The sequence below is a fragment of the Cotesia typhae genome, unplaced genomic scaffold (genome assembly GCF_013202065.1).
Source record: "Cotesia typhae breed Kobodo isofemale line unplaced genomic scaffold, CoteBio_Ctyphae contig_44, whole genome shotgun sequence".
NCBI lineage: Eukaryota > Metazoa > Arthropoda > Insecta > Hymenoptera > Braconidae > Cotesia > Cotesia typhae.
The window spans coordinates 6,158,506-6,186,345 of NW_027423753.1; the positions used below are offsets into that span (position 1 = coordinate 6,158,506).

General features: G+C 32.3%; 1 protein-coding gene and 1 long non-coding RNA gene across 2 annotated transcripts; one reads left to right on the forward strand and one right to left on the reverse strand.

Moving 5' to 3' along the window:
• Positions 1–187: 187 nt before the first annotated feature.
• Positions 188–27,835, forward strand: LOC141528703 (uncharacterized). The gene is made up of 3 exons (XR_012479437.1): positions 188–466; positions 27,433–27,642; positions 27,711–27,835. It is a non-coding gene; the product is annotated as an uncharacterized LOC141528703 (long non-coding RNA).
• On the reverse strand, positions 3,302–7,744 carry LOC141528787 (annexin A4-like). Its single transcript, XM_074245015.1, has 5 exons — positions 6,104–7,744; positions 5,500–5,983; positions 5,256–5,420; positions 4,066–4,244; positions 3,302–3,422 (listed from the first exon to the last, which is right to left on the reverse strand). Exons 1-5 carry the CDS (start codon positions 6,122–6,124, stop codon positions 3,342–3,344), a joined length of 930 nt encoding a protein of 309 aa, XP_074101116.1. The 5' UTR covers positions 6,125–7,744; the 3' UTR covers positions 3,302–3,341.
• Positions 27,836–27,840: the final 5 nt, after the last annotated feature.

The window sequence follows — 27,840 nt, forward strand, 5'->3', positions numbered from 1 at the left end:
ACTTGTAGTTAAATTTCCTTTCAACTTTACTACAATTTGAAGGAAATACTTGTACAGCAAGTTTTGACGTCTATTTGCAGAGTAAGTTATAGGTAACTAATAAGTAATCGCTCGCTTTGCCAACTCTTTCCGTCAAGTTTGCTTCAAATTGCGGACGTAGATTGACAGTAAGTTATAGGTAAGGTGGCTATCAGGGGCGATTTGCAACAAAAAAAAAAAAAAGTTCACAATTGCCCTGATAGCCAGCGCTTTCTCAGTAAGTGTTGACTCCCAGCAGTTACGGTTAAGTTATACATCAAGTTGGCGGTAATTCTTCACTCAACAACAGTTGTAAGCAAATTGACAGAAATCTACGGCCGCAACTTGAATACAAGTTAACAATCAAACTTGTAGTTAAATTTCCTTTCAACTTTACTACAATTTGAAGGAAATACTTGTACACCAAGTTTTGACGTCTATTTGCAGAGTAAGTTATAGGTAACTAATAGGTAATCGCTCGCTTTGCCAACTCTTTCCGTCAAGTTTGCTTCAAATTGCGGACGTAGATTGACAGTAAGTTATAGGTAAGGTGGCTATCAGGGTGGTAAGTTTATGAGAGAATTATGAATATCTACTTTACCATCAGTTGTGTAGATAATTTTTTTTTTTAGAGGAAGTTGTGCTAACTTGCCGACTTAATTTTTTACACTAGAAATTTAAAATTTCGCGCCTAATTCTAAACAACAAAAATCCTAAAATTGAGAAACATATAATAATTTTCAAAATTTGTTAAACAAGTTAATTACAGCAAGAAAAATTTATTTAATAAATTCCATCTTCATTACTATTTTATTAAACAAAAATTACGATAGTAAAATAGTAAAAGTTCCTTGTCTTTCCATGTAGTTTATTTTTCAAGAAAAATCAACAAGTTATCAAGTATCTGCTAATTTCTGTGCCATACAATTAAATAAGGAATTAGTTGTCATATACTATTTATTTAATTTTTCGATAATAATTTCTAGGCTAACTTGCATTCATACTATGCATGACATTAATTTATCCCTGTTCGTGTTGCTTTTGTGTTATTGGAAATGTGTATTTTTTTATCGAAGTTCATTTATTCAAATGTCTATTTTTAAAGATTTCATTTTTATTGATGGGCATTTATTCATTTTTCCTCAAATTTAAATATCCATTTTTTCAATTGTTCATAAAATCATATGTTGATTAAGTGACTGTTCCATTTATTTAATTTTACGTTTGTATTTTTAACCATTTTTATTGATGTCTTTTTATATTATTATCCATTTCCATAAATGCCCATTAATCCATTTGTTCATTTGAACTCTTTACCAAATACTTGTATTTCCATTCGGAGATATTTTCAAAAATAGAGATTTTTTTTTTTCAGTTGGCCATTAGTGCAGTTGTACATTTATAATTATTCCCTTTTTTATTAATGTCCATTTATATTAATGTCTAATTTTACTTAAATACTTTTATTGTTATTTCTAAAAAATCAAATGTCCATTTTTAGAAATTTCCATATCCATTTATTCAAATGTCCATAAATTCACATTTCTAATAATACAAAAACAAAACGAACAGGGATAAATTAATGTCACGCATAGTATATATATATGAATTTTTCAATTGTAGAAAGATAATACAAAGCTCAAAATGAATACGATCGTAGTATGTTCAAAATAAGACAAAGTTTGTGACTAAATTCGTAGTTATAAAGAATAATATAATTGCAGATTTTTTTTAATTACGTTTTTAGAATTTTTTTTCGATCTCAAAATCAGACGATGGTACACTTTCAATCATATGATGTTCAACGATGTTTTTCTAATCATTTTCAGGCTTAAAATAAGAAAAGTTTCTACCCACCTTTGACTGTAAATAAAATATTTTTTTAACTCTCGTAACTAAAAGAGGGTATCTTTTTAATTTTAAAATAGAGATTTACTTGTTTGGTTTTAAAAAAATTTATCAATTTTTTTGGCTCATAATCAATTTACTAAACGATTGAACAAAATTTTTGAAAATAACTAAAATGTCCTTTTGGTTTCGCAATGTTGTAAGAGTATTCACAATTTCATATTCATAAATTGATAAAAAAATTGAAGTGATTTTAAAAAATAAACCTTGAACGAAAAAAATTACTTTGAAAAATTTAATTATTGTATTAAATCAAGCATAAAAATTATTTAATCAATAAAAATTTATTGATTACATACTCAAATACTTTTCGGCTTGAATCAAGATAATAAAGAAATTTACGAAAGTATTTTTCTTTTAAACACTGCTTATTAATAATATGTCAAATACAATTTATTCAGAGTTCAATTATCATTCAATGTGACAAAATCATTTTATCGGAATAAGTGCAGTTAAACTTGGAGAAGTAAGTTTAGTTAAACTTATGGCCGTAAAGAAAAAAAAACATGTCAAATCCTCAGTATCTACTCTTCTAAGAACGAGAGTTTTCAAAGAATCCGCTCCAATGCATCAGCAGAAAAAAGTGGATACCTTTTTTACTCTCACATATCCTGTGGTGCTTTGAGAAATGATTAGAGTAAGGCAATCTTCCAAAAGAAAGATATGAAAATAAATGTTCGTTTAGTTACACTTTTTATCTCTGCATTCGTTCACTCAAATTTCAGAATGACCTGAAATCTTTGCCACTTTCTTTGATTTTGTTTTCTTTCGAATTCCTGCTAATTTATCGGGAAAACATGATCTGGGTGACTTAGCTTCAAAAATAGTTTTTTTTTTTTTGGGCGAAAAAGATCGTAGGATAGGAAATTCATGCTTGAAGGTGTGTATTTTTTCTTTGTTGTTTATGCTTATGAGATTTTTACGATGGTACAATTTTTTAAAAATGACAAAAAATTTTTTTTGGTCCATTGATTTTTGTCAGTGTAAAGCAAGGTATTTTTTTTATTGATTACTCATACTTGTAATAAATGATTGATAATAATAATAATATTTGAGATCTTGGTTGGCGATAGGTAAGTCTAGATCAGAGATGACATGAAGATAAAATACTCAATTTATCATTATTGTTTTACGACCGGAAGAGACCTTGGTTGCCTGAGGTAAACTACCTAGCATTTTCTTTGAAAAAAAAGATTTCAAATCTTTGACGGAAGTTTCCTAGGCAAGAATGAATAGATCCTGACGTGACAGGTGCACATGGGTCATTATATTCTAGTATAGTAGACAGTGATATTTATAAACACAATTCATGTTCCGTGTTTTTAATTTCATATTATTTATTTATTTAATTAAATTTCAAAGATATGTACAAAAAAAAATAATGATTTAAAAATTTTTTATTTTAAATAAAAAAATCACTTAAAAAGATAATCTGTGCGGCTGACAACATCAATGAGAATTAATAGAGATTTACAAAAGTATCCTTCTGTGTGGTGCTATAAACAAAAGTTAAAATAAAAATGATGCATTTATTAAATAAAACAAAATGTTTTTAAAATTTTAATCTTTTTTTTTTTTTTTTTTTTTTTTTAAAGAAAAGGATATTTATTAACCAGTTAATAAATTTTATTTGAATAAATCTTTTTCTTTACGATGCGATTTAAAGACCATTTATAAAAAAATACTGCTATAATTTCTCACAATACAGACTTGATACATTAATAATTCTCACTGCAGAAAAAAATTTCGTACTTTATTGCAAACATTATTTTGTTATTTATTTAATTTTCACTATTTTTTTTCAAGAAAACTATTTGTCTACTCAATCCAATAGAATTGTTTTATCTTTCAAAGTTATGGGTTTATAAAAAGTATCAAAGTAGAATTTTAAAACTCACTTTTCATTCAAGGGTAAACAAATGTTTGTGAAAAGTTAATAAATTGTGTTTAATAAAAGATTCCTTAGCTGTGAATATATCGGATTAAATGAATGATTTATTTTAACTAAAAGTAAATATTTATTGAATCATCTAATGTTGAAAAATCGTTTATTAACTGCTAATAAAGCTTATTAAATATTAATAATCATAAAAAATTTAGTGCTATTAAATAAAAATAAAGTAAAGTAGAAGAACTTACATGAACTTGGGTTCGAAGTGAGACATGGTAAAGCTCTTTGTAGCGTTCAATAATATGGTGAAGCGTATGTTCATTAACAGTTATCACCATCAGTCTAGTGGTACTTTGGTGATCTTTTTGTTGTAAAGATTCATGTAATCGTTTTGTATAATAATCATATACGCCTTCAGTGCATAGTGCTATAATTAAGAAAATAATTTATCATTTCTAATAGAAGAAATTTAAAAAAGTTTGTAACTAAATTTTAATAGAATTAGTTAGAATTCAGTAAAAGAATTCGTTTTTTTTTATTTCTTTTTTCATTGAAGAATAAGTGAATAATGGATAATTTTATAAAAAAAAAAAAAACATAATTTTAAATCAATTTTTAATTTCTGTTCTTAATCGTGGTGTCCAGCAAGAGTATATTTTTGTTGGAAGTAAGAATAAAAGAACATTGTCTGTAATTTACTATTTTATTTAATTATTTGGGTTAATATTTCTAAGTGGCATTTCTTTGCTATTCATTTTTGCTGGTAAAATTTAAAGACCAAATCTACCTTTTAGAAATTTAGAGTATTTACTGAAGAAAGAAAAAGGGAAAAATCCTATCATGTAATGTAACGTGGCGCTTCACATAAAAAACTTGAAAAATTACAGTTTCAGATTGTAATTTTTACAGATTTTGAAAGAATTACATTGTAAAATGTATCAATTTTCCGATCTTAAAGCACTCTTTGATGCTACGCATCATGAGTAGTGCAATATTACATTTACAGCTGTGAAAATTAACATTCAAAGTTGGAATTTTAAAAATGTTATTTCGAATTGCAATTTTTCGAGTTTTAAATTTGAAGCGATGTTTATTACGATTTATAATGTAATTTTTACCTTTTTCTTTTTTCCGTGTTAAATCAAAATCAGGTTTTGAAAAATTTATAATTACCAAAAAAAAATTTTTTTTTCTGTTTCTCTTTGTGTAGAAAATTCATAGTATATTCATGCAGAGAAAAAAAAATCAAAATTTGCTGATAGAACATGCATAAGAATGGAACAATTTTTTTCATTATTTTAAATATAATTTTTAAGGTCTGAATATTTATATTTAAAAGTATTAACTATCTAATTTAAAAATTTTCTGTTACGTCCAAACAACTTATCTTTCTATAAAGGTGAAAACTTATCTTTTTATAAAATATTTCTGTACTTACATAAAGGATCACGAGGATAAATTGACGGAGATTGTTTTCCACTGCCAAAACCAAACGACCAAAACGCATCTGTCCTCAGTATTCCTACCGTAAAATCGATTAGTATAGATTGAAAGTCTCCTGTCGGTATATTTAGAAGATCTTCTGGCAATTCCTTTCCATAATCTGGATAATTAAAATAGATAATTAAAAATCATTGATTTTTGATAAAAATATAAATTCTGTAAAATTTAAAGTAACTTACACAAAGGATATGCATTTTTTATTTTATCGATCTCCATGTAGTTCCGACGACAAAAAATATCTAGAAAAATATTTTTATTCATCTCTGAATATTGATAAATAGCATAGTGAATTTCTTCAATTAAAAACTCCAATTCTGGCGTTGAAAGCGCTGTCATTAGATTTCCAAAGTTTCTGAATAATTTTGATCTAACATCAAGCTTCAATTGCGTTCGGAATTGGTTGTAATATGCATCAGCAATAGATGTACGGTGGAATAAATTTTTAACGATCAATATGTCTATTATTTCGTAGTGATCGTCATTTTGAAGTGCATCATGAAGAGAAATAGCGGCATTTATCCAAGTATCGTTATTTTTCGAGAGGTTTTTTGGAATTTCGTCCAATTCGCTTTTTCGGTATAATACATATGCATGTTCGTCAACATCATAGGATAAAACGGGTTTAATATCAGTAATAAATATTAATAAAATACTAATTAAAATCTGAAATTGTAAGAAGTAATTATTATAATTAATATCATCAAAATTCAAATTTGAGTTTTAAAATTACAACAAAAAATATTGAATGAATGATTTGGGTATAATAGAAACTATAAGTCTTACCATAGGTACTAGTTGATCCATGTTTAGTGAATGAAATTTCCAGTCAATGTAACTCGGATTCACAAAACTTGAATAGTAGGACGTCAGAGTCGTGAATGAACGTTAGAGTAAAATTCAAGGTTACAAACTTACCTTGCCCCACTCCGTGTATTTTTTAAGAACCCAGGAGAGGCAACTAACCGTCGAACAAGGAAACTTTTCAAGTCTTCCACCCTTATTGCGAAGTTAATGGTCAGTGTAATTCAAATAATTCTGGCAGTAAAAAGTTGAATTTCCTTTATTCGCAATATTTATTTTTTTGAAAATACGACAGTTTTATATCGTTTTGTTTTAAAAATTCCTTTATTTAATCAAATACTGATGTATAGTTGCGTACATCATATAATATTTTCGTTTTTATCTTAGGGTAATATCAACAAATGTTTATTTTGTCATTTTTATCTTAGATTTACAGTATATTATGTTTTATAAATGAGAAGAAAATTAAAAAACAACCACTGAGCAAAATTTGATTTTGTATCAATGTTTCAAAATTTTTTCATACGATTATTTTACATACAAATTAATTGAGTTGTTATCGAGTAAACTAGTTATTTGTAACAATTTTCATTGAAAACTGACATTTGATTCTTTAAAGACCAAAAAATAACTGAAAAAAACATGGGGATTTTTCCTATTTTTGCATAGGAAAAATTCCTGTGTTGACATATGAATTTTTGCAATGTTAAGTTAGGAATTTTTCCAATGGTAACATGGGTATTTTTTCTTTATTAACAAGATAGAAATATCTATGTGACATAGGAAACATTCATTTATCATTAAAATTTATGTAACTTAATTTAATAATTACAAATTTGAATAATAATTTTCTCATTCGAGCAATTTCAGATAATTTAAAAGTAAAACAGTAATATACAGTCGGTTTGTGATAAAAAAATTCAAGGAATTTTTTTTTTAATTTTGCTTTACATTTCAAAAAAATCACATTGAATATATGGGAAATACCGTGAAGGATGGATTTGTTTTAGTTTTGCCTGCTGAAGATGGACCACAATTTTACTATGTCAGGATAATTTTGAAGGCGATAATAATGATCAGATATTCATTTATGTTAATCAACTTGAAGGTTTTTATGACCGACATTATCGAGTACTTGAGTTGTTGTACCAGTGTAAAGATTTTGAAACGATTAAAGCTTCAGATCTTGAAATTTATAATGTAACGTCATTGTTATTAAACACACAAACGGAAAAAATATATTCTTAAGCGTTCACTGAAAAAAATAAATAGGTAGAGGTTACCGATTTTTCGGTAGAGGCAACCGATTAAAATCAGTAGAGGTTATCAATTTTTTTTCCGTAGCCTCTACCGATTTTAATCGGTTGCTTCTACTTAAAAATAATTTGAATTTTTTTCTCGCATATTCTATACACTCGCATTAAAAAGTTCCTCTCCCTAATCCTTTCTCAAACCTTTCCCACCAAAATATCCTGTTACGTGAATGTTGAAACGCTTCACGTAATGATTATCCGTAACTCCTATTCTTTCTCGCTTCACAGCATTATTTTCGAATTTGAAAAATGTGGAACGCTTCACAATTTTACAGGTACACTGTAAAAAATTTGCGGAGTATACGCGGATTGATTTGGGAGTGAATGATTTTTAATTGATTCACTCCCGGCGGGAGTGATATTTACTCCGAGAAGGAGTTAATTTTTATTAACAATAAAATTCACTCCATATTCACTCCCAAAATAAATGAATTTAGAAATAAATAAATTTTTGTAAAGAAAATATTTTTATAAGCTCTTTTTATATTTAATTAATATAAATTTAATTTATTATTCTTAATCATATTTCATTTTGATTATTATTATAACTTTTTTATTTATTTTTTTTTATAAATTAATTATAATTAAAAATTGTCAAATGTCTCAACAATAAAATTAAAAATTGAAATATCCTTAATTGCCATCTAGCGTTTTTCTCTTTTACCGGTTTAGAAAGCCATTTAAAAAATCATTTGCTGAAGCGTAAATTGACTAATATTCAAACTAATGGATTGTTAAACGATAGCAATAATATGGTTCCACTCTTTAAAAAAGTTAAAATTTCTGATCAAAATATAATGACAAGTTCTTACACAGAAATATTTGCCCAATCACTTGAATCTAGTAATATTCCAAAGAATAAAATAAATCAAATTATTGAAAAAACAGAAGTAATGGTTGATAATACATCAAAAAATGTACTGAAAATTGTAGAAAAAGATTTTCAAGGTAACTTTACGAATTTGAAAAACTATTTCTCGCAAGAAAAATTATTGATTAGAAAATTTAAAACAACTTATAGACGACAATCACATTATTTAAAATCTCCGAATTTTCTTCCAGTACAAAGATTAACAATTGGTACACGTTTTGACCAAGTGTTTGATCGTAACGCTAAAATATATAAATCAATTCCGGTACCAATCCAATTCTCATTTATTTCTCCATTAAAAATTGTGAAATTGATTTTCAAGAGTCTTCATTGAAATAATCAAATGTATTATTTAATGTAATAAATATCTTCATGTATTATGAATGGTATTATTGTAATAATGACTTCAAAGTTGAGTTAAAATCTAGTAGAGGCCAATTCGTGACATACAAAGAAGTTTATGAGGATTACTCACTTCATGCATTAGAACTAAAAATAAATATGGACTTCAATGTATATATAGTTGATAAATTTATATATATATATATATATATATATATATATATATATATATATATATATATATATATATATATATATACACACATAAATATCGAGTTAATGCGTTCATAACTTCTGGTTACGATGATCAAGATTACCCTATTTTCTTTAATATTATAAAATTATTTATACTAGAAAATCATCCTTATTGCATTTGTAAGCAGTGATTTACAATTGCTTATAACGATAATTTTCATGCTTATGAAGTTCAAAACTTGAACTCTTTTTGTTTAGTAAAGAAAATAGATTCATTAAGTCGGGTTGTTCTAAATGGCATGTTCCAATAAATTTTGCAACTGTCATTCTCAACAACCTGGGGAATATCTCCTGGCAGATAAGGCAGCACTGGTGTCACGTCAATACCGTAGCAATGACGAAGATAGTAGTACAGTACTCTCAGGGCAGCATTGTGACGCTGGATATATGCACCTCTCGCCAGCACTGGACATGCCGACAAAAGGTGCATAAGCGTCTCCGGATGTTGTCTACACGTCCTACAGGAAGTGTCCGGTAGCTGCACCTGGAGCACCTTGCTACGGTACTCAAGAGTGTTAATGACATCATCTTGGCAGGCAAATATGAACCCTTCAGTCTCGGACATCAGGCCAGCTGACTTCAAGAAGGAGAATGTCAGCTGGGTGGACAAGCCATGGTCACGGACGTGTTTGAAATACACGCTGTGCATGGACTTGTCCATGTGTTCACCGAGGAGTTTTTTCTCCTCGGCTATCCTGACGACGCTCTTGAACTCCTTTTTCGGGAGTTCAATGAGAGCGTTTATTTCTCCGAGACCTAAGGTATTTGCCGCGTAGATTGCTGCCTTATACAAGAACGATCCCTTCCGCGCATTTTCATGACTATGAACAAATTGCATCAGGAAGTCGTCCTCGTCTGCTGTGAAATTGGCAACCTCGTATGTTAAACCCAGAACCAAACGATCGTGAAGCCGCTCCAAGCTCTGCAATCCTCTCCCTCCGATGTTCCGGGAGGTACATCCTGGCGACTGATGAGTTAGGGTGCATGCTCTGATTCATATTGATGACTTTACGGGTTTTGATGTCGAGATCTTTCAACTCATTTCGAGGCCATTTCAGGACCCCAAAAGAGTAAAGTAGGACCGGGACAGCGAGCATGTTAGTAGCTGAGACTTTGTTCTTGCCAGAAAGTTCTGGTGACCAGATCTTCCGGAGTCTCCTAACATACTCGTTGCGAAGAGTTGTTCGGGCTTCAGAGACGGCATGCATTCGCCGCTCTTCAATCCCTAAATATCTGCACAACTCTCCGGCGTCTAATTCTCTTAAGACGCTCCCATCCACTAATTCGACATCTCCACCCGTATCAGAGCACTTACCCTTCGCCAGGTGTACGACCGCATACTTGTCCAACCCAAAAGACATTCCGACATCTCGTGTGTACTCTGCTACGATGTTGAGGGCCGTTTGTAGATGATCTTTGTTGGCACTGTATATCTTTAGATCATCCATAAACAGTTGGTGAGTGATCGAGTATACTCGATCACTCGGTGGCCCCGCAGAGTACCCACGAGTTTGTCGGAGGGCAACAGATATTGGCAGCAGTGAGATGCAAAACAACAGAGGGCTCAGAGAATCTCCCTGAAAGACGCCTCTCTTGTACTGAACAGCTCCGGTTACGTGTAATGCATTTCCACTTCCTATGTGAAAACGCGTTCGCCAGAGCTGCGAACGCGTTATTATTATTATTATTATTATTATTATTATTATTATTATTATTATTATTATTATTTTGTTATTAAATGCTCAGGGGGGTTATCCCCGGAGTCCGATTCTCCGAGGGCCCAGCCTGAGCTCCATCCGTTACTGCTGGACCACTCCGCACAACAAGGCGGTTAGTGATCACAGCAGGCCAAAGTCATTTCCCTTAAGAGACGGAGAGAACCAAGTAAAACAGCCTTCTGCATCCTAACTGCCAAGAACTCAGCTTTTGATGAGCAAGCTGGAACTTTGGCAAGTGAGGATACAAAAGACTGTTTCATCCCTCCTAGGACGCCAACAATCAGGACGACAAGCTTGACACGGTAACCTGGGTAAAGTTTGCCAATTCCAAACAGGAGATCCTGATATATTTGTCTTTTGTGCTCTTCTTTGGCTGAGATGTTGTATTCAGCCGGGGCCGAGAACTCAATGACATAAATGTCACGAGTGGCCTTGTCGAAGAGCACAATATCAGGTTTGTTGTGATCTATCCGCCGGGTTGTTGCAAATGGCATGTTCCAATAAATTTTGCAACTGTCATTCTCAACAACCTGGGGAATATCTCCTGGCAAATAAGGCAGCACTGGTGTCACGTCAATACCGTAGCAATGACGAAGATAGTAGTACAGTACTCTCAGGGCAGCATTGTGACGCTGGATATATGCACCTCTCGCCAGCACTGGACATGCCGACAAAAGGTGCATAAGCGTCTCCGGATGTTGTCTACACCTCCTACAGGACGTGTCCGGAAGCTGCACCTGGAGCACCTTGCTACGGTACTCAAGAGTGTTAATGACACCATCTTGGCAGGCAAATATGAACCCTTCAGTCTCGGACATCAGGCCCGCTGACTTTAAGAAGGAAAACGTCAGCTGGATGGACAAGCCATGATCACGCACGTGTTTAAAGAACACGCTGTGCATGGACTTGTCCATCAGTTCGCCAAGGAGTAGTTTTTCCTCGGCGTTCCTGATGACGCTCTTAAATTCCTCCTTTCGGAGTTCCATAAGAGCGTTTATTTCTCCAAGACCAAGGGTTCTTGCCGCATATATTGCTGCCTTATACAAGAATGACCCCTTATGCGCATTTTCATGTTTATGTACAATTTGCATAAGAAAGTCATCCTCGTCTGCAGTGAAATTGACAACTTCGTGAGTTAAACCTAGGACCAAACGGTCGTGAAGCCGCTCCAAACTCTGCAAACCTCTCCCACCGATGGACCGGGAGAGGTATAATCTGGCGACTGATGAATTGGGGTGCATGCTCCGATTCATATTAATGATCTTACGGGTTTTGATGTCGAGATCTCGTAAATCCTTTCGGGTCCATTTCAGGACACCGAAAGAGTATAGTAAGACTGGGACAGCGAGCATGTTAGTAGCTGAGACTTTGTTTTTGCCGGAAAGTTCGGAGGACCAAATTTTCCGGAGTCTCCTAACATACTCGCTCTGGAGAGTTGTTCGGACTTCAGAGACCGCATGCATGCGGTGCTCTTCCATTCCTAGATATCTATACAACTCCCCGGCGTCTAATTGGCTTAAGACGCTCCCATCCACTAATTCGACATCATCACCAGTATCAGAGCACTTACCCCTCGCCAGATGTACGACCGCACACTTGTCCAACCCAAAAGACATTCCGACATCTCGTGTGTACTCTGCTACGATGTTGAGGGCCGCTTGTAGATGATCTTTATCAGCGCTATACAACTTCAGATCATCCATGTAAAGCAGATGGGTAATCGAATAGTTTCGATCACCCGGAGGCCCCACAGAGTACCCATGAGTTTTACGGAGAACAACAGATATAGGCAGCAGTGAAATGCAAAACAGCAGAGGGCTCAAGGAATCGCCTTGGAAGACCCCTCGTTTGTACTCTACAACTCCGGTTACGTGCAATGCGTTTCCACTTCCAATGTGAAATCGCGTTCGCCAGAGCTGCATTGTACGCCGAATACATTCCACTATTTCGGGATTGACTCCCAGGCATTTGAGTAGATATAAAATCAACTCATGTGGAGTTGAGTCAAATGCCTTGCGATAGTCAATCAAGCCATTGACAGGTTGCGTTGATAGTAGATCGCATCTTGTAAGACGCATCGATCCACTATCAGGTTCTCCTTGCAACCTGACAGGCCTCTTTTAGTGCCACGTTGTTCATATATCTGTTGCCATACAGGCTCTATCTGCTGCAAGATACGGTTATTTAAAATTTTTGTAAAAATTTTATAAACCGCATTCAAGCAGGTGATAGGCCTGAAATTCTTAGGGTCAGACAAGTCACCTTTTTTAGGTATCAGTACGGTTCGCCCTTCTACAAGCCAGTCCGGAATCGGATCGTCAGCTCTAATGTATGATGTAAATATGCGGGCCAGATGGAGGTGGGTAGAAGTAAACTTCTTCCACCAAAAGACATTAATGCCGTCTGGTCCCGGGGCAGCCCAATTTTTGCTGCCATTTAGAGCTGAACGAACTTCATCCACACTGACTGCAGGGCTCTCTTCATCAGCATTCTGTCGACGGTGTTCCCGACAGAATACTTTGAAGTCGTGCAGAGCTGGAGTGTTGGCGTTCACGTTTAGTTGATCTCCATACAACTCAGTCCAAAAGCTTCCACCCGCTCAGGTGTTGGATAATTCCCGGTAACATCGGTCTTTGGTGTCAGAAACCGTGAAGGGCTGGATCGAAACAACGAGTTGTCGACCAACCGCTTCAGCCTTTTCTCTAATGACTTTTTAGCAGCCACTAGAGCCCGCAATTTATTAAGACACTCTTCCTTGATGACATGAAGAGTACTCTTGTTCAGTGTGTGATGACGCCACCGAAGTTCAGCAGCAATGCGCCGAATTCGGGGCGTGTATGGTGTTTGAGTTGTGTCGTACTCAATCACACACTGAATGCGGGAGACCTGTTTCCGGGACATGTCAATTTTCAAGCCAAGTTGTGAGATGCGCTGTTTCAACCTTGCCTCGATCGAGAGACATTGTCTCTCTCTCGGAAAAGCCGAAACTGCTGCACCATACACAACCTGGCTCACAGTGAGCAGGGTGGAATCCTCCAGGATGTTTGCACGGAGATCTTCGTTTACCGCGTCAAGCTGTTGTTGGGAGTAAGTTATCTTTTTAGATATACTTACTTGCCGTCCTACAAAGGGATTGTTGTTGTCCAAGGAGGAACGGCGTCGCTCTTGGTGTAGTTGCGCCGGAAAGGAAAGTCTATTAGACTGCCTTCTGTCCGGCACAAGCGATCTTCTATTTCGCCGAAGATGAGCGGCATAATTACGCAGGTGTTTGGGCGTAAAATGCGCTAGCTCCGGATGCATATCACTCCAAAGAGTGTGCATCCGGGCCATATAGCCGCTCACCCCCGGCTCGCTACGTTGGTAGCACACCAAGAGATCGACTCTCAGTTCCTCCGTCCACTTAAAGTAAGTCCTTAAGGCGCCAGGGTCGTCATCATTCATCGGGTCCGGCGTGCTCCTCCCACCTGATGAATGGTCCTCATCCGAAAAGGACCGGTTGTGGGGAGCACTTCTGAGTTGGTATCTTGTGGTAACTCAGTTATTTCCATGCAGTGGGTAGTTGGCCCACTGCACGGGCTACGTCGTTCGCCTACAGACCTGATATTATTATTATTATTATTATTATTATTATTATTATTATTATTATTATTATTATTATTATTATTATTATTATTATTATTATTATTATTATTATTATTATTATTATCATTATGAGCATACGTGCTAATGTGCTGTCTGTTATTGTTTTGTGTAGTGACATGACCACAGTGATGTTTTCATAGTATTTTATATTTTTCATTAGCAGAAAAATTCGTTGATCATTTTGTTATATAAATAGTAATGTATCAATTGGTCATTTGTTTAAAAAATTGAGTTTTTAGTTCTATTAAATTCTGAAATTGAGGGTTGTGTTTTTAGGCGACATTTCTATATACGGAATAAAATCTAAGTTCGAGTTTGCATAGTGCATAATATATACTTTCTTGCTTTCTACTGTGATACCTGGCGAGTAGCGTTTGTAATATATAATTTATACTACATACTTATTGTAATATACTTTATGATGAATGCAAACGGTATGACACACTCAATGAGAACTAGTTATGTGTGTGCTCGATGTGAGAAAATCATCTCAAGGATTGTTGAATGCTGTACTAGATGCTTAAAGGAATTTCATCCAGGTTGCTCAAATTCAAATTGCCATAAAATGTATAATGAACAAAATCAGCTAGTACAATGTGAAGGACCTTTCGATGTATTTGATTTGAAGTCTACTAAATTTAAACAACGCAGGTACTCAGGTGATGTGTATGATCTAGAAGATTTGGTTACCAATAACAATAACAATAACAATGACTCAAGTAAACAAATCGTTTTAAGTGACGAAAGTCAAGGAAAATTGAATATTTTGTTTGAAAAAAAATTAGATCTTATAGTAAATAGATTGGATGACATGATTATAAATAATACATTTACTCTAAATCATACATCTACTTTAAAAACGTCTTTAAAAGAATATATTACTGGTCTACTACAAGATATAAAACACTGTCTACATGACATTGTCAAAACACAAATTTCCCAGGAAGTGAAAATCATTCGTGATGATATATTAGCTCTTAAATTTGAAATTTCTAAAAACATGGAAAATTTTACGAAGAAGAACAACACTAATTTGAACATTACTGAGGTTAGGTCTACTGAAATGAATAAAGATAGAAATAAAATTATTGTAAAGCCAATCAACAATCAACAAGGTAAAGAAACTATGAATATGGTAAAAAACAATATTAATATTGCTGAACTTGGTATTAACGTAAGTAAAATTTCAAATACTTTAAATGGAAATGTTATCATAGATGTTGACAAAGAAGAAGACAGGCTACGTATTAGCAAAGTGATAAATGATAAATTTAGTGATTCACTTAAAGTAACAAACATAAATAAGAAAGCACCAAAGCTCAAAATTGTTGGATTAGAAAAACAATTAATTAATATGAATGAATCTGCGTTTATCGACACAATAATCAAACAAAACAATATATCTGAAATAGGAGAGAAACATCATATTAAAATCGTTAAAAGGTACATGAAGACGCAAATAAAAGGTTCTGCTATATTAGAGTTAAGCCCTCTGATACATGACTCTATTGTAAAAAATAATAAAATAAAAATTGGGTGGGATAGCTACTACGTTTATAATCATATAAATTTCCTGCAATGCTATCAATGCTGGGGATTTCATCATGTAGCTAAAAACTGTAAAAAAAATATAACTTGTCGAAAATGTGGTGAACAACATAGTGTAAAAGATTATGATAAAGAAATAACAAAATGTATAAATTGTATAAGATTTGCTAACAAATTTAATTTAACAGATTTGATAAACGATCACGAGGCAAATGACAAACAATGTGAGTGTTATAAAAAATTAATGAAGAAATTTGAATCTAACATTAATATAACAAAATAGCTAAATGGTGAATCACATATTTATTTAGTGTGTGTTAATATATGCGGATTAATTAAAAATAAGGATGTGCTAGAAAATTGGTTGTGTCTTATGAAACCTGACATTGTATGTATAACAGAGACGCATATCTCTAAAGACGTTTTTGATCATGAGATTCATATCTCTGGTTATAATATTATACGTACAAATACCACAAACAACCGTACGGGAGGTGCAATCACATACATCAGAAAAGAATTGGATTATAACATTTTGTTTAATCATGCTGACTCTAATCAAAGAATATAGTGGCATGGATTTTTAATTGAAACTAAAAATAATGTCAAGTTAACTTTTTGTAATTTATATTATACAGATCTCCGAATAGTAGTATTAGTAAGTTTTCTAAAAACATTGTTAGATTAGTTGAAGATTTAATTGATACTAGCAAGCTAATTATATTAGGTGACTTTAATATTGATATAAAACAAAATAATTATTATTATGGATCTAAAATTGTAAATGACTTAGCTCTTTTAGGGCTGAAACAATATATTGACGCACTCACGAGATTAACGTTAAATTCTGACACTATCATAGATTTAGTTTTTGCTAACTTTGAAATCAATACGAATGTTTTAACTACGCCAAAAATCTCTGATCACAATATTATTGAATTAAAAATCAATCAGATACAACAGAAAAATAAAAAATTAGGACAAATATATAATAGAAATTACAAGAACTTTGATTGTGATAATTTTAAACTATTACTCAGAGATAACTTATTAAAATTAAATTTAAATTATAATAATGATTGTAATGTTATAAGGAATGAATGTGATTTTGAACAACTGTATGAAAATGTTGATCGTAAGATTATAGAATCACTAGATATTATTGCTCCAAAAACTCATAAAATTAGAAACGTAGACTATGAAAAAAAACCATGTATTACAGAAACTATTGTAAAAAAATTAAAGATAAGAGATAAAGCGTTTTTTGTTGCAAAAAAATCTAAAAATTTATGTGATATTAATATTTATAAAAGCTTAAGAAATGAAATTGTGAATGAAATAAGAACGAATAAAAAAAACTATTTTAATAAGAATATAGATAATAATAAACATAATCCAAAGAAAATGTGGTCTGAAATAAAAAAATTAGTTGGATGTAAAAAGAAAATTAATTCTGGTTTTTTTGATAAAATAATTGTTAACAATGAAGTCATAAACGAACCACAAAATACAGCAAATGAATTTAATAATTACTTTGTCAATAGTATAGATGAAATTGTTCGAGATATTGGTACTAAGCATACGTTAAATGTTGACAGTAATGACAACAATTTGAATCTATGGAATGAGTTTGATGATATTTCGTGGGATCAAGTAGATAAAATAATTAAAAATTTAGATCCAATGAAAGGATCTAGTAGCGATATTAATGTCAATATAGTAAGATTAGTATGGGATTGTAATCCGAATATTATGTTGCATATGTTTAGAAACTCACTTAAAATGGGTAAAGTACCAAATATGTGGAAGATATCGATTATTTCTCCAATAAAAAAGTAGAAAAAAGTATAAGCATAGAAGATTTCCGACCAATAAATACTCTGCCGATAATGGAACAGATTTTGGAAGAAATTGTAAAAGTCCAATTAGAGAAGTTTGTTGAAAAAAATAATATCTTAGCGGGGGAACAATCTGGGTTTCGAAAATTCTACTCATGCGAAACAGCTATTCAAAGTTCTCTAATTGATTGGAAAAACAGCTTACATAAAGGAATGTTTGTAGGTGTAGTATTTATAGACTTTGTACGAGCCTTTGAAACTATAAGCAGAGAATCATTGTTAAATATATTAAAAAAAATAGGAATAGGAGATACGGTATTGAATTGGTTCAAATCATACCTGAGTGAGAGAAAACAACAAGTTAAGTTTATGAATGTCTTCTCTAATGTAGTCAACAATATATATGGTGTGCCTCAGGGCTCAAAATTAGGACCAATATTGTTCATTATTTATATTAATGATATAGTATATGAAATGAAAAAATTAGGGTTAAAATGTAAATTATTTGCAGACGACACTAAAATATATTTTGCCAGTAGAAGCTTAAGTGAGATAAAAAAATAAATAAACGATGGTTTGCAATATTTGACATACTGGTTAAAATCTAAACAATTAAAAATTAATGTAAAGAAGACTGTTTTTATGTTGCTACATGATGAAAAAAAGAAAGCTTGTGAGAATATATGTAGAATTATAATGAATAATGTAAAAATCAATGAAGTATCTTCTACTAAATACTTGTTATAATTGATAATAAATTAAATTTTAAAGAAAATTCAGTCGCTACTATTAACAAAGTAGCAAAAAAATTGAACATTATCTATAGATTAAACAATTCAATAAGCTGTTATACTAAGAGTGTTATATATAAATCGGTAATCGCACCATATTTTGATTACTGCAGTAGTATAATGTTAAATTATAAGCAAAATATAATTGATAAGATGCAAAAAGTCCAAAACAGAGCGATGAGGCTAATTTTATGTGTTAATAAATATGTTAGTATACAAAAGATGTTAGAAACTTTAGGGTGGATGACAATTAAACAGTGAATGATTTATAATTGTTGTATGTTGATTCATAAAATAATTATAAATGAAAAACCTAAATACATATTTGATAGCATATTAAGAGGCTGCGATAAACACAACTACAACACTAGGAGCGGATTATCAATTAATATTTTGCATACAAGAATACGAGCAGCTGAAAATTGTTTAACCTATGGTGGTTTTAATTATTATAATCAACTACCAGACAGTCTAAAAGAAAAAGACAGATTATTAATGTTTAAAAGATGTCTCAAAGAATTTATAATGGAAAAATTTTAATTTATATAATGTGAATGTATGTGTAAAGAAAAATAACATTGTATATAGAATTGTAAAGTAGCTATTCCTAAATAAATCATCATTATATATTATTATTATTATTATTATTATTATTGTAATTACTGTTGTTTTTATTATTTATTGGTTTATAATAATTCTTTTATAGTAAATTAATTATGAGATTTTTTTTGTAGGACGAAAATTCATCTTTATTTTATTTATTTTAAAAACTCCGAACGCGGATGTTTTTCGGAGTGAAATCCGGAATCACTCCGAAATCACTCTGAAATCACTCCGCAAATAAAAACTCCGGATTCACTCCCTACGCGGAGTGATTAATTACTTCACTCCGGAACTCCGAGTGATGGGAGTGAAATTCATTCCGGATTTTTTACAGTGTATCCTCTACCGAAAAATCCGTAGTCTCTACCGATTTACATTTACCGAAAAAATAGTTTTTGGGGCTTATAACTAAAGCATAAATGACATGTCAACATGATTTTTATACCTTTTCAAAAATTTCGATTTTTTATGACCACTTTAACTGTTGATTTTTTCCCGAAAATCTAGAACAAATTTCCTGAGACCGCCATTTTGTTAATTTAAAAAAAAAAAAAAAGCTTCGATCAGGCCCAAGATTATCTATTCATAAAGCTAAGTTTTTTATCCGATTGATTTTAGATGAATCTCCAGGGACTTATGATAGTGAACGCAAGGACCTATTTTTTGGAACTGGGTTAACACAAACAGCTATGACTTTGGGAATTATAATTTTTTTTTTTTTTTCAAATTTTCATGACTTCAAGTCAAAACATTGTGTAATAATGCCATATTATTACTTTTGTAAAATAATATGATTTAATAGCAAAAATAATCTACTGAAAATTCTCATTTTTTCGTGTATCTGACTACCCCTAACCCCTCAAGTCAACAAAAATATTATTAAAAGATCTTCTAAAAAGATTTTACATGAAAGAATGTAATCCAGTAAAAACTCCTAGTGATTTTCAAGCTAAACTATCGGAAGGAAATCAACATCGAAAAAAAGATGAAGAAAAACCATTTCGGCAATTAATGGATCACTGATGTACTTAGCAATTGTTACTCGTCCAGATATGACATTTACTGTCAACAGACTGTCACAATTTAACGAAAAGTATCAAGAAGTTAATTGGTTAGCAGCAAAACGTGTATTACGCTATTAACAAGTTCCTGGAAATTATGAACTAGTTTATAAAAAACATCAGTTGGGAATCCAAGGATTTCCTGACGCTGACCATGCAAATGATGAAAATGATCGAATTTTATATATAGGATATGTGTTTATGCTGTGAAACAGCAGTCGGTTGCAATATCATCAACAGAATCAGAGTTACGTGGCTTTATCAGAAACATATCGTGAAGCACTATATCTACGAAATTTTATGTTAGAATTGAAATTAAATGATTTGTCGATGGTGCATCTTGGTACTGACAACCGTGGAGCAAAGTACATTGCAGAAAATGCGACTTGTCACTTACGTACTAAACATATTGCTACAAGATACCATTTTGTTCGTCAATTGATAAGAAATCACGAAATAAAATTGAGGTATGTTCCATCTGAAATAATGCCTGCTGACATTTTTACGAAACCACTTCCAGGACCTTCACATTATCGTCTTGTTGATGTAATGGGACTAAAAATTTCTCAAATTGCAAAATTTGAGAAGGGCGTGTTAAGTGACTAATTAAAATTTAACACTTTAGCACCAGCTCGACAAACTGAGTCAGAAAATGACTAAAATTTTCAAAAGTTGCGCCATGAAGACGGCTGAAATAGTTAGATTTTTATTAAATCTACTAATAAATAAGCCTTTTCAGCATGTGCTTACGAACAAACTTAATAAAAATAACTTATAAATTTTTCTAAAAGCTTAAAAATTAACCAATTAGAAGATTTTCGAGTGTCTCAAGCTCGTAAAAAGCGGGAAGTCTCAGGGATGGCCTACCGGTCAACTGTTTTCCAGATTTTTTTTCTTGACATTGTTATCGACAGTGAAATTGAATCAGGATAATTAGGTAGGTGACAATAGTTCCCGAAATCTAAAAAAGAGAAAATGTTTATCATCACGAACTATGTATTAAAAACATTTTTTAATTTTTTAAATACTACCGATCGTAAAAGAGAACTGTCGATGTCAATAATTCCATAAGTAGAGAAGTTACTATTCCTGTGTAAAAGATCACGTGAAAATTCAATTAACTGCAACAAAATAAATGATAAATTATATGTATATGTTGCAACTATTATTAATGCTGGTCGACTGTAACATTCCAAACACAGTAACTGCAAAATTTAAAAACCTAAGTTTTCTGGATATTATCGTATTTTTTTTTACTCAATACAAAATTTGAAATATTTTTTTTTTTATTTTCTTTACTCATTTATTTATTTAAAAGTAAAACTTTTTTTCAATCTAGAATACATACTTTTTGTTGCGAAGAAATTAAAAAAAATCTATGGATTATCAATTACTATGTTATAACATGGGAGAACCTTGGAATAGGTTTATTTTTTTTGCAATGTAAAATATATGTATAATTACTGCATCTTGAATTTTTATATTGAGTGTGCATCTATCCAAAAGCATGTAAACATTGAGAGCTGTATTATTGGTCTGAAATAAAATTTTTATGAAAATATTTAGATCTTAATATAATACACTAGTCACAAAAATTAAGGGATATAAAAAAAATTCCAAATTTTTTGGTGATTTTCAGCGAGCTGTAACTCCGAGGAAAATGATCGCACAGAAAAAAAAAAAAAGCAAATTGTAGCTCCAAGTGTCTAGTTTTTAGATATGACCATGAAAATTTTTTGTCATCGTCAGGTCTGGAGAAATCCTAAGAAAACTACTGAAAAAAATTTTTCGAAATTTTTTTCGTCTTAAAAAAGGTCTACGGGCTTCAAAAAAATTTATTCGATTGTTTCGTTTAAAAGCTCTTTTAGTAAATATAATACCCTTTAATTTGACGTAATCAAAAGCCTGTACGATAATTTGCCGCGGAGTTATCGTCAATCAAAGCAAAAAAGTTTTTTTGACTTTGGAAATCAATAACTCTGGAAATAATGACCGTATAGGAAATCGAAGGAGGGTTTTGAAAACTACACAATATTCTCTATAAGAGAACGTAAACCGCTTTTGAAGAAAAATTTTTTTGAATTGAAAACTCGGACTGAAAAAAGACAAAAATTCGCATAATTAAGGATATTTGGATAACTTGGTATAACTTTGGATAAAATGGATGAACGAAGGATATCGTTGGTAATTTTTTAACTTCAAAGTGTCCCCTAAAATCCCTAAGAAATTCAAAGCGCTGCGATTTTTTGTTCATAGTGCCCAGAAGCTTCAAATTCTGTGTTTTCGCAAAAATCATCATTATGAGCAATTTTGTGATTTTTATTCATTTTTCCATTGAAAAAAATTTTTTTATTCAAAATTCTTTATTTTTTCGATCAAAGAGATTGATTTTTCAAGAAATTTGAAAAAAAAAAAAATTTCAATTTTTTTCGAAATTTTCTCAATTTTTTTCGACTGTTGTTTTACCGCCGGCATTAGCGTTACTCAAAGCGTACCACGTGGAGGTTGCTCGGTCGGATTTACGCTTCTCACACACGCGCGCGCGCGTGTGTGTGTGTGTGTGTGTGTGTGTGTCTGTGTGTGTGTGTCTTTGTCTGCGTGTTTGTCTGTTTGCAGCTGCCAAATGACCTCTGTACGCACGGCAGTAACTGCTCAGTACCGTGTATTGCCACCTCTGTTCCGAATCACAGCTCGTAAACGCTCTTGCATGTTGATGCATCGTCGAATATCACGTTGCGAAATTCCTTGCCAACAACGTAACAACGCTTGAGTCAACTGATGAAGATTGTGCAGTTGCGGATAGTCTCACCGCAATCGACGCCCAAGCATGTCCCAAACATGCTCAATTGGGTTCAAATCAGGACTCATCGCTGGATGATTAAGCGTTGTTACGTTGTTGGCGCGGAGAAAAGTTCGCGTACGAACTGCAGTGTGAGGACGAGCATTATCCTGCATCAAAATGAACCGTATTGCCCCCATGCGTGTGCGCATAGGCAGGACGTGTGGCTCCAGAATTTCGTCGACGTACCTATCGGCAGTCAACGTCCCACGAACGATGACCAACGGGGTTCTGGTATTGAAGGACACGCCTGCCCACACCATGACTGATCCACCATTGAAAGCTGTAACTGGTCTCGTAAAACTATCCCGATCTCGTTCTCTACGACGGCGCCAAACGAGAGATCGTCTATCGCTGCCATGAAGACAAAATCGAGATTCGTCAGTCCATAATACACTGGTCCACTGTCTACGACCCCAATGGTGATGATCATGAGCATAGGCCAATCGGGCTCGGCGATGTCGTGGAGTGAGCATAGGCACGCGATTTGCGCGTCTAGCGCGTAGTCCTTGCTCTCGAAAGCGATTTCGAACCGTCGATGCCGATATGTGTTGTTGGGGAGGACGTTGTCGACGATTGCGAAATTAATGAGCGATCGTGTGGGCATGCGCAGTAGGGTTTCGACGAGCTTCTCGAATGATAGCTCGATCATCACGCTCGGTAGTGATTCGTAGTCTACCTTGACCCGGACGACGATCGTAACTTTGAGTCGCGTTAAATCGGGCATAGGCCCGACTGATAACGGACTGGCTCACTCCCATAGAAGCTGCTACTTCCACCTGACTGTAGCCCTCTTGAAGGAGGGTAACAATGCGAGCCACATCTGTGGCAGCTAAATGTCGACGAGGCATATCAAAAGGTGCTTATCAAAGAAAAGCTTACATAAAATTCACGTAAGGAATTTAGGCTAAAAAGAAAACGTAAAATTCAAGTTTTGTGTGAGGAAAAGCCGAACTCCGCGGGAGGTATATCAATTTGTTTTTATTGAATTTTTAAAATGAGATTTAAAACTAAGGCAGTTGTAGCGGACAGAAAAAATTGAGTTAATTTTTTTTGACAATAGTGAAGCATTCTGAAGACGATAAAAAAAAATTAAAAAAATTTTTGATAACAAAAATTTCGAAAAAATTTTCGAAAAAATTGAAAATTTTTTTTTTTTTTTTTTTCAAATTTCTTGAAAAATCAATCTCTTTGATCGAAAAATAAAGAATTTTGAAAAAAATTTTTTTCAATGGAAAAATGAATAAAAATCACAAAATTGCTCATAATGGTGATTTTTGCGAAAACACAGAATTTGAAGCTTCTGGGCACTATGAACAAAAAATCGCAGCGCTTTGAATTTCTGAGAGATTTTAGGGGACACTTTGAAGTTAAAAATTACCAACGATATCCTTCGTTCATCCATTTTATCCAAAGTTATACCAAGTTATCCAAATATCCTTAATTATGCGAATTTTTGTCTTTTTTTCAGTCCGAGTTTTCAATTCAAAAAAAATTTTTTCTTCAAAAGCGGTTTACGTTCTCTTATAGAGAATATTGTGTAGTTTTCAAAACCTTCCTTCGATTTCCTATACGGTCATTATTTCCAGAGTTATTGATTTCCAAAGTCAAAAAAAACCTTTTTGCTTTGATTGACGATAACTCCGCGGCAAATTATCGTACAGGCTTTTTGATTACGTCAAATTGAAGGGTATTAAATTTACTAACAGAGTTTTTAAACGAAACAATCGAAAAAATTTTTTTGAAGCCCGTAGACCTTTTTTAAGACGAAAAAAAATTTCGAAAAATTTTTTTTCAGTAGTTTTCTTAGGATTTCTCCAGATCTGACGATGACAAAAAATTTTCATGGTCATATCTAAAAACTAGACACTTGGAGCTACAATTTGCTTTTTTTTTTTTTTCTGTGCGATCATTTTCCTCGGAGTTACAGCTCGCTGAAAATCACCAAAAAATTTGGAATTTTTTTTATATCCCTTAATTTTTGTGACTAGTGTATTAATACCATCATGATTAAGCCTTACTTCTCGTTTTAATTTCGTTACGTTTGTAGTTAAAGCAATGAAGTCAAAAGCAACAATTGAAAACCTCAAAAAGGTATCTATGTGTATCAAAATAACAGTGATTCCATGAGTCGTTATTATTGATAGAATCATAAAATATATATTGAATGTAGTCGACATGACAAAATAAATTAGAGCTAACAAAGTTGGAATTGCATAGAAATTTGAAATTTCGTTAAAAATTGTGTAAAGTTCCATATTTACATAATTAATATTAGCAACATCCACAATAATTGGTTCATGAAGCGCAATCTTTGTACTAAATAGTATTGTAAGCGGAATATCAGGATCGATTTTTCCAAATTTAATTATTGAGTTATTAATGTTTTTGTACAGTTGATAAATATAATTCAATGATATTGCATACTGGATGAGGATCCAACTGCTTAAAGTACATGGAACAACCCATAACAATTCAACATACGATGAGTAAATGATCAATCCAATTGCATGGATACTAATGCAGACAAAACAGTTACCAAAGAATATCATATAAGTGTAATGATTGTCTACAAATTCATAATAATGACATTTCTTCGAATAGCTCACCAATTTGTACAATTTATTCCAAATTTCGATAATCTTTTTTTGACGCAATATGTAGATTAACCAGACTGAAATCGCAAGTATATTGCCAAATACTACAATTAATTTTCCAATTACAGTCAATATTGTCTGATCAACGTAGTCTGTCTTCCACAAATTCAATTGAAATGTAACTGAACTATAGATAACCAATGTTATAATAAGAAATACGTTATAAAATGTTCCGTATTTTGAAACATTGTACGGGTTCGATTGATCATCATTATTTTTATGATCAAAACTTTTCATAATGCATGAAGTATCGACTTGCCATGGTAACAAACCCAGTACTTTGTAGATTATATAGTAGCAATAGAGCAAAATTTTTTGACAACTCAGTGGCAAGTTTTTTTTTGATAAAATATTTCGAGGATTAAAGAATTTTTTATTCATGTTTTTCGACTTAGCGAAAACACTGTTTCATAACAGAACGTAAACAAAACTACGTTGTGTTTCAATTTATTTAAGACCTATCGATTTTTATGTACTTGAAATTACTTATGTTGATTATAATTAATTTTTAATTTCGTAATGCTCTCATTTGTTTGATAAATTATTTAGAAGTGAAGAATGTAAGGCCGATTCAATAATTTAATTTATTTAGATAGAGGTCATAGGTAAGAAATGTATTAAAATGGTGGTGCAATGCTCTCTAGCGGTTTCAATGTCACCACAGAAACTTCATTAATTAATGCTAAATGCAACATGAATTTATCGTTACAAATGCGTCAACATTAAGTAATTTCACCGCGGTCGATAGGTGAAGTTGTGAAAGCTAACTATTAAACTTTCACCTATAACATTCTGCTAATGCTACACAAATACATGTATTTTATGGCCAAATCACGAAAAAATACACAGGGCATATCGGTTCAATCTCTGTTAATTTACCGACTGCGGATGCACGAAATACCGTCTTGTGTAAGGGGTAAGTTAGTTTATACTGGTTTGACCGAAACTTCACCTTCAATTTGGTCACTAAAAACTAGCATATTACGGTCATTGTACAGTGATTAGTAAAAAAAAGTTATATATAATTAAATATGAAAAATGGCCTTATATAATTATGTATGATTATATAGAATTAGGTATAATGGTATAGAATTTTATACAACTATTTCCATAGGAATAAAAAAAATCGGCGTGTGTGGGAATCGAACCGTGGATCTGACACTTGAAAGACTAATTCACTACTTTTTTTTTTTTTTTTTTAAAGAAGCTTATTTGCTTATGAAAATACATTTTTTTTGTTTACATAAGTATGTAGACGCGGTCAATCCCGCGCTTAGGGTGATCACCGGGGCAAGAGGGGTAAAGAACTACAACAAAGTCAGCCAGATGGCACGTAAGTAGGACGACTAAAGGCATACAACAGCTTCTCTCATAGGGATGCCGTGTATCGGCTCCGAAATATAATACGTGTCTTATTGTAGTTCAAAACACTAGTATTTCCTATAAAAGAGTATTCGTGTATTTTTTCGAAATTCTTGATAGTTTCAAAGATAAATTGAAAATATCAATTCTAAATTGTTTATGCTCCTATTACAACTTTTCCGTGATGATTAATGCTCATTAACTTGTTAAATACCAAGAATATCAAAAAAACATTTCAGTAATTTTTTGTAGAGCATAAAATTTTTGACAAAACGTAGGCGAAAATTTTTCGCTAAGGTCAATAGTTTCTGAGTAATTTGAACTTCTTCATTTCTTCTCGATAAAAAACAAGTTTTTTTTTTTTAAATCTAACCTTTCTACGCTTCATTTTTTTTTCATCTCGCAATTCCAATCCTTTTACTTTTTAACGCCTTTCTACTAGTTTCATAACCGACCTCACAATATTTACAGCAGGCACAGAGGGTCACTCTGGAAGATGTGAGCGGCATCATTTGGGACTACGCGTTCACCGGCCAATGCTTCGAAGAAATTGACGCACCATTAGTTTGGCCGATTGACGAGGATGCTGCCAGCTACGTTTTCTGGTGTCTCAAACACTCGCGGAATTCTAACATCACTCCTAACTTAATTTCTCCTATTTCGCTATCGAAAATTACATAAGTAAGATTTGAAAATAAAACAATTCTTTTTTTTATTAGATTTTATTTACAAAATTGAAATTTTTACAGAAAACGCAGTTTGATATCAAGAATATGGAGACAAACTGCACTTACACTGTCAATATAAGTATATATAGTATTTTAAATAATAATTATAATAATGATAATGATAATAACAATAATAATAAAAAAATGGTTG

Coding starts and splice junctions, on each gene's coding strand:
- LOC141528787 (XM_074245015.1), bottom strand. CDS start 6,124: ATGGATCAACTAGTACCTATG. Junction 5,984..6,103: donor TGGATCAACTAGTACCTATG/GTAAGACTTATA, acceptor TTACAATTTCAG/ATTTTAATTAGTATTTTATT. Junction 3,423..4,065: donor CACTTCGAACCCAAGTTCAT/GTAAGTTCTTCT, acceptor TTTTGTTTATAG/CACCACACAGAAGGATACTT.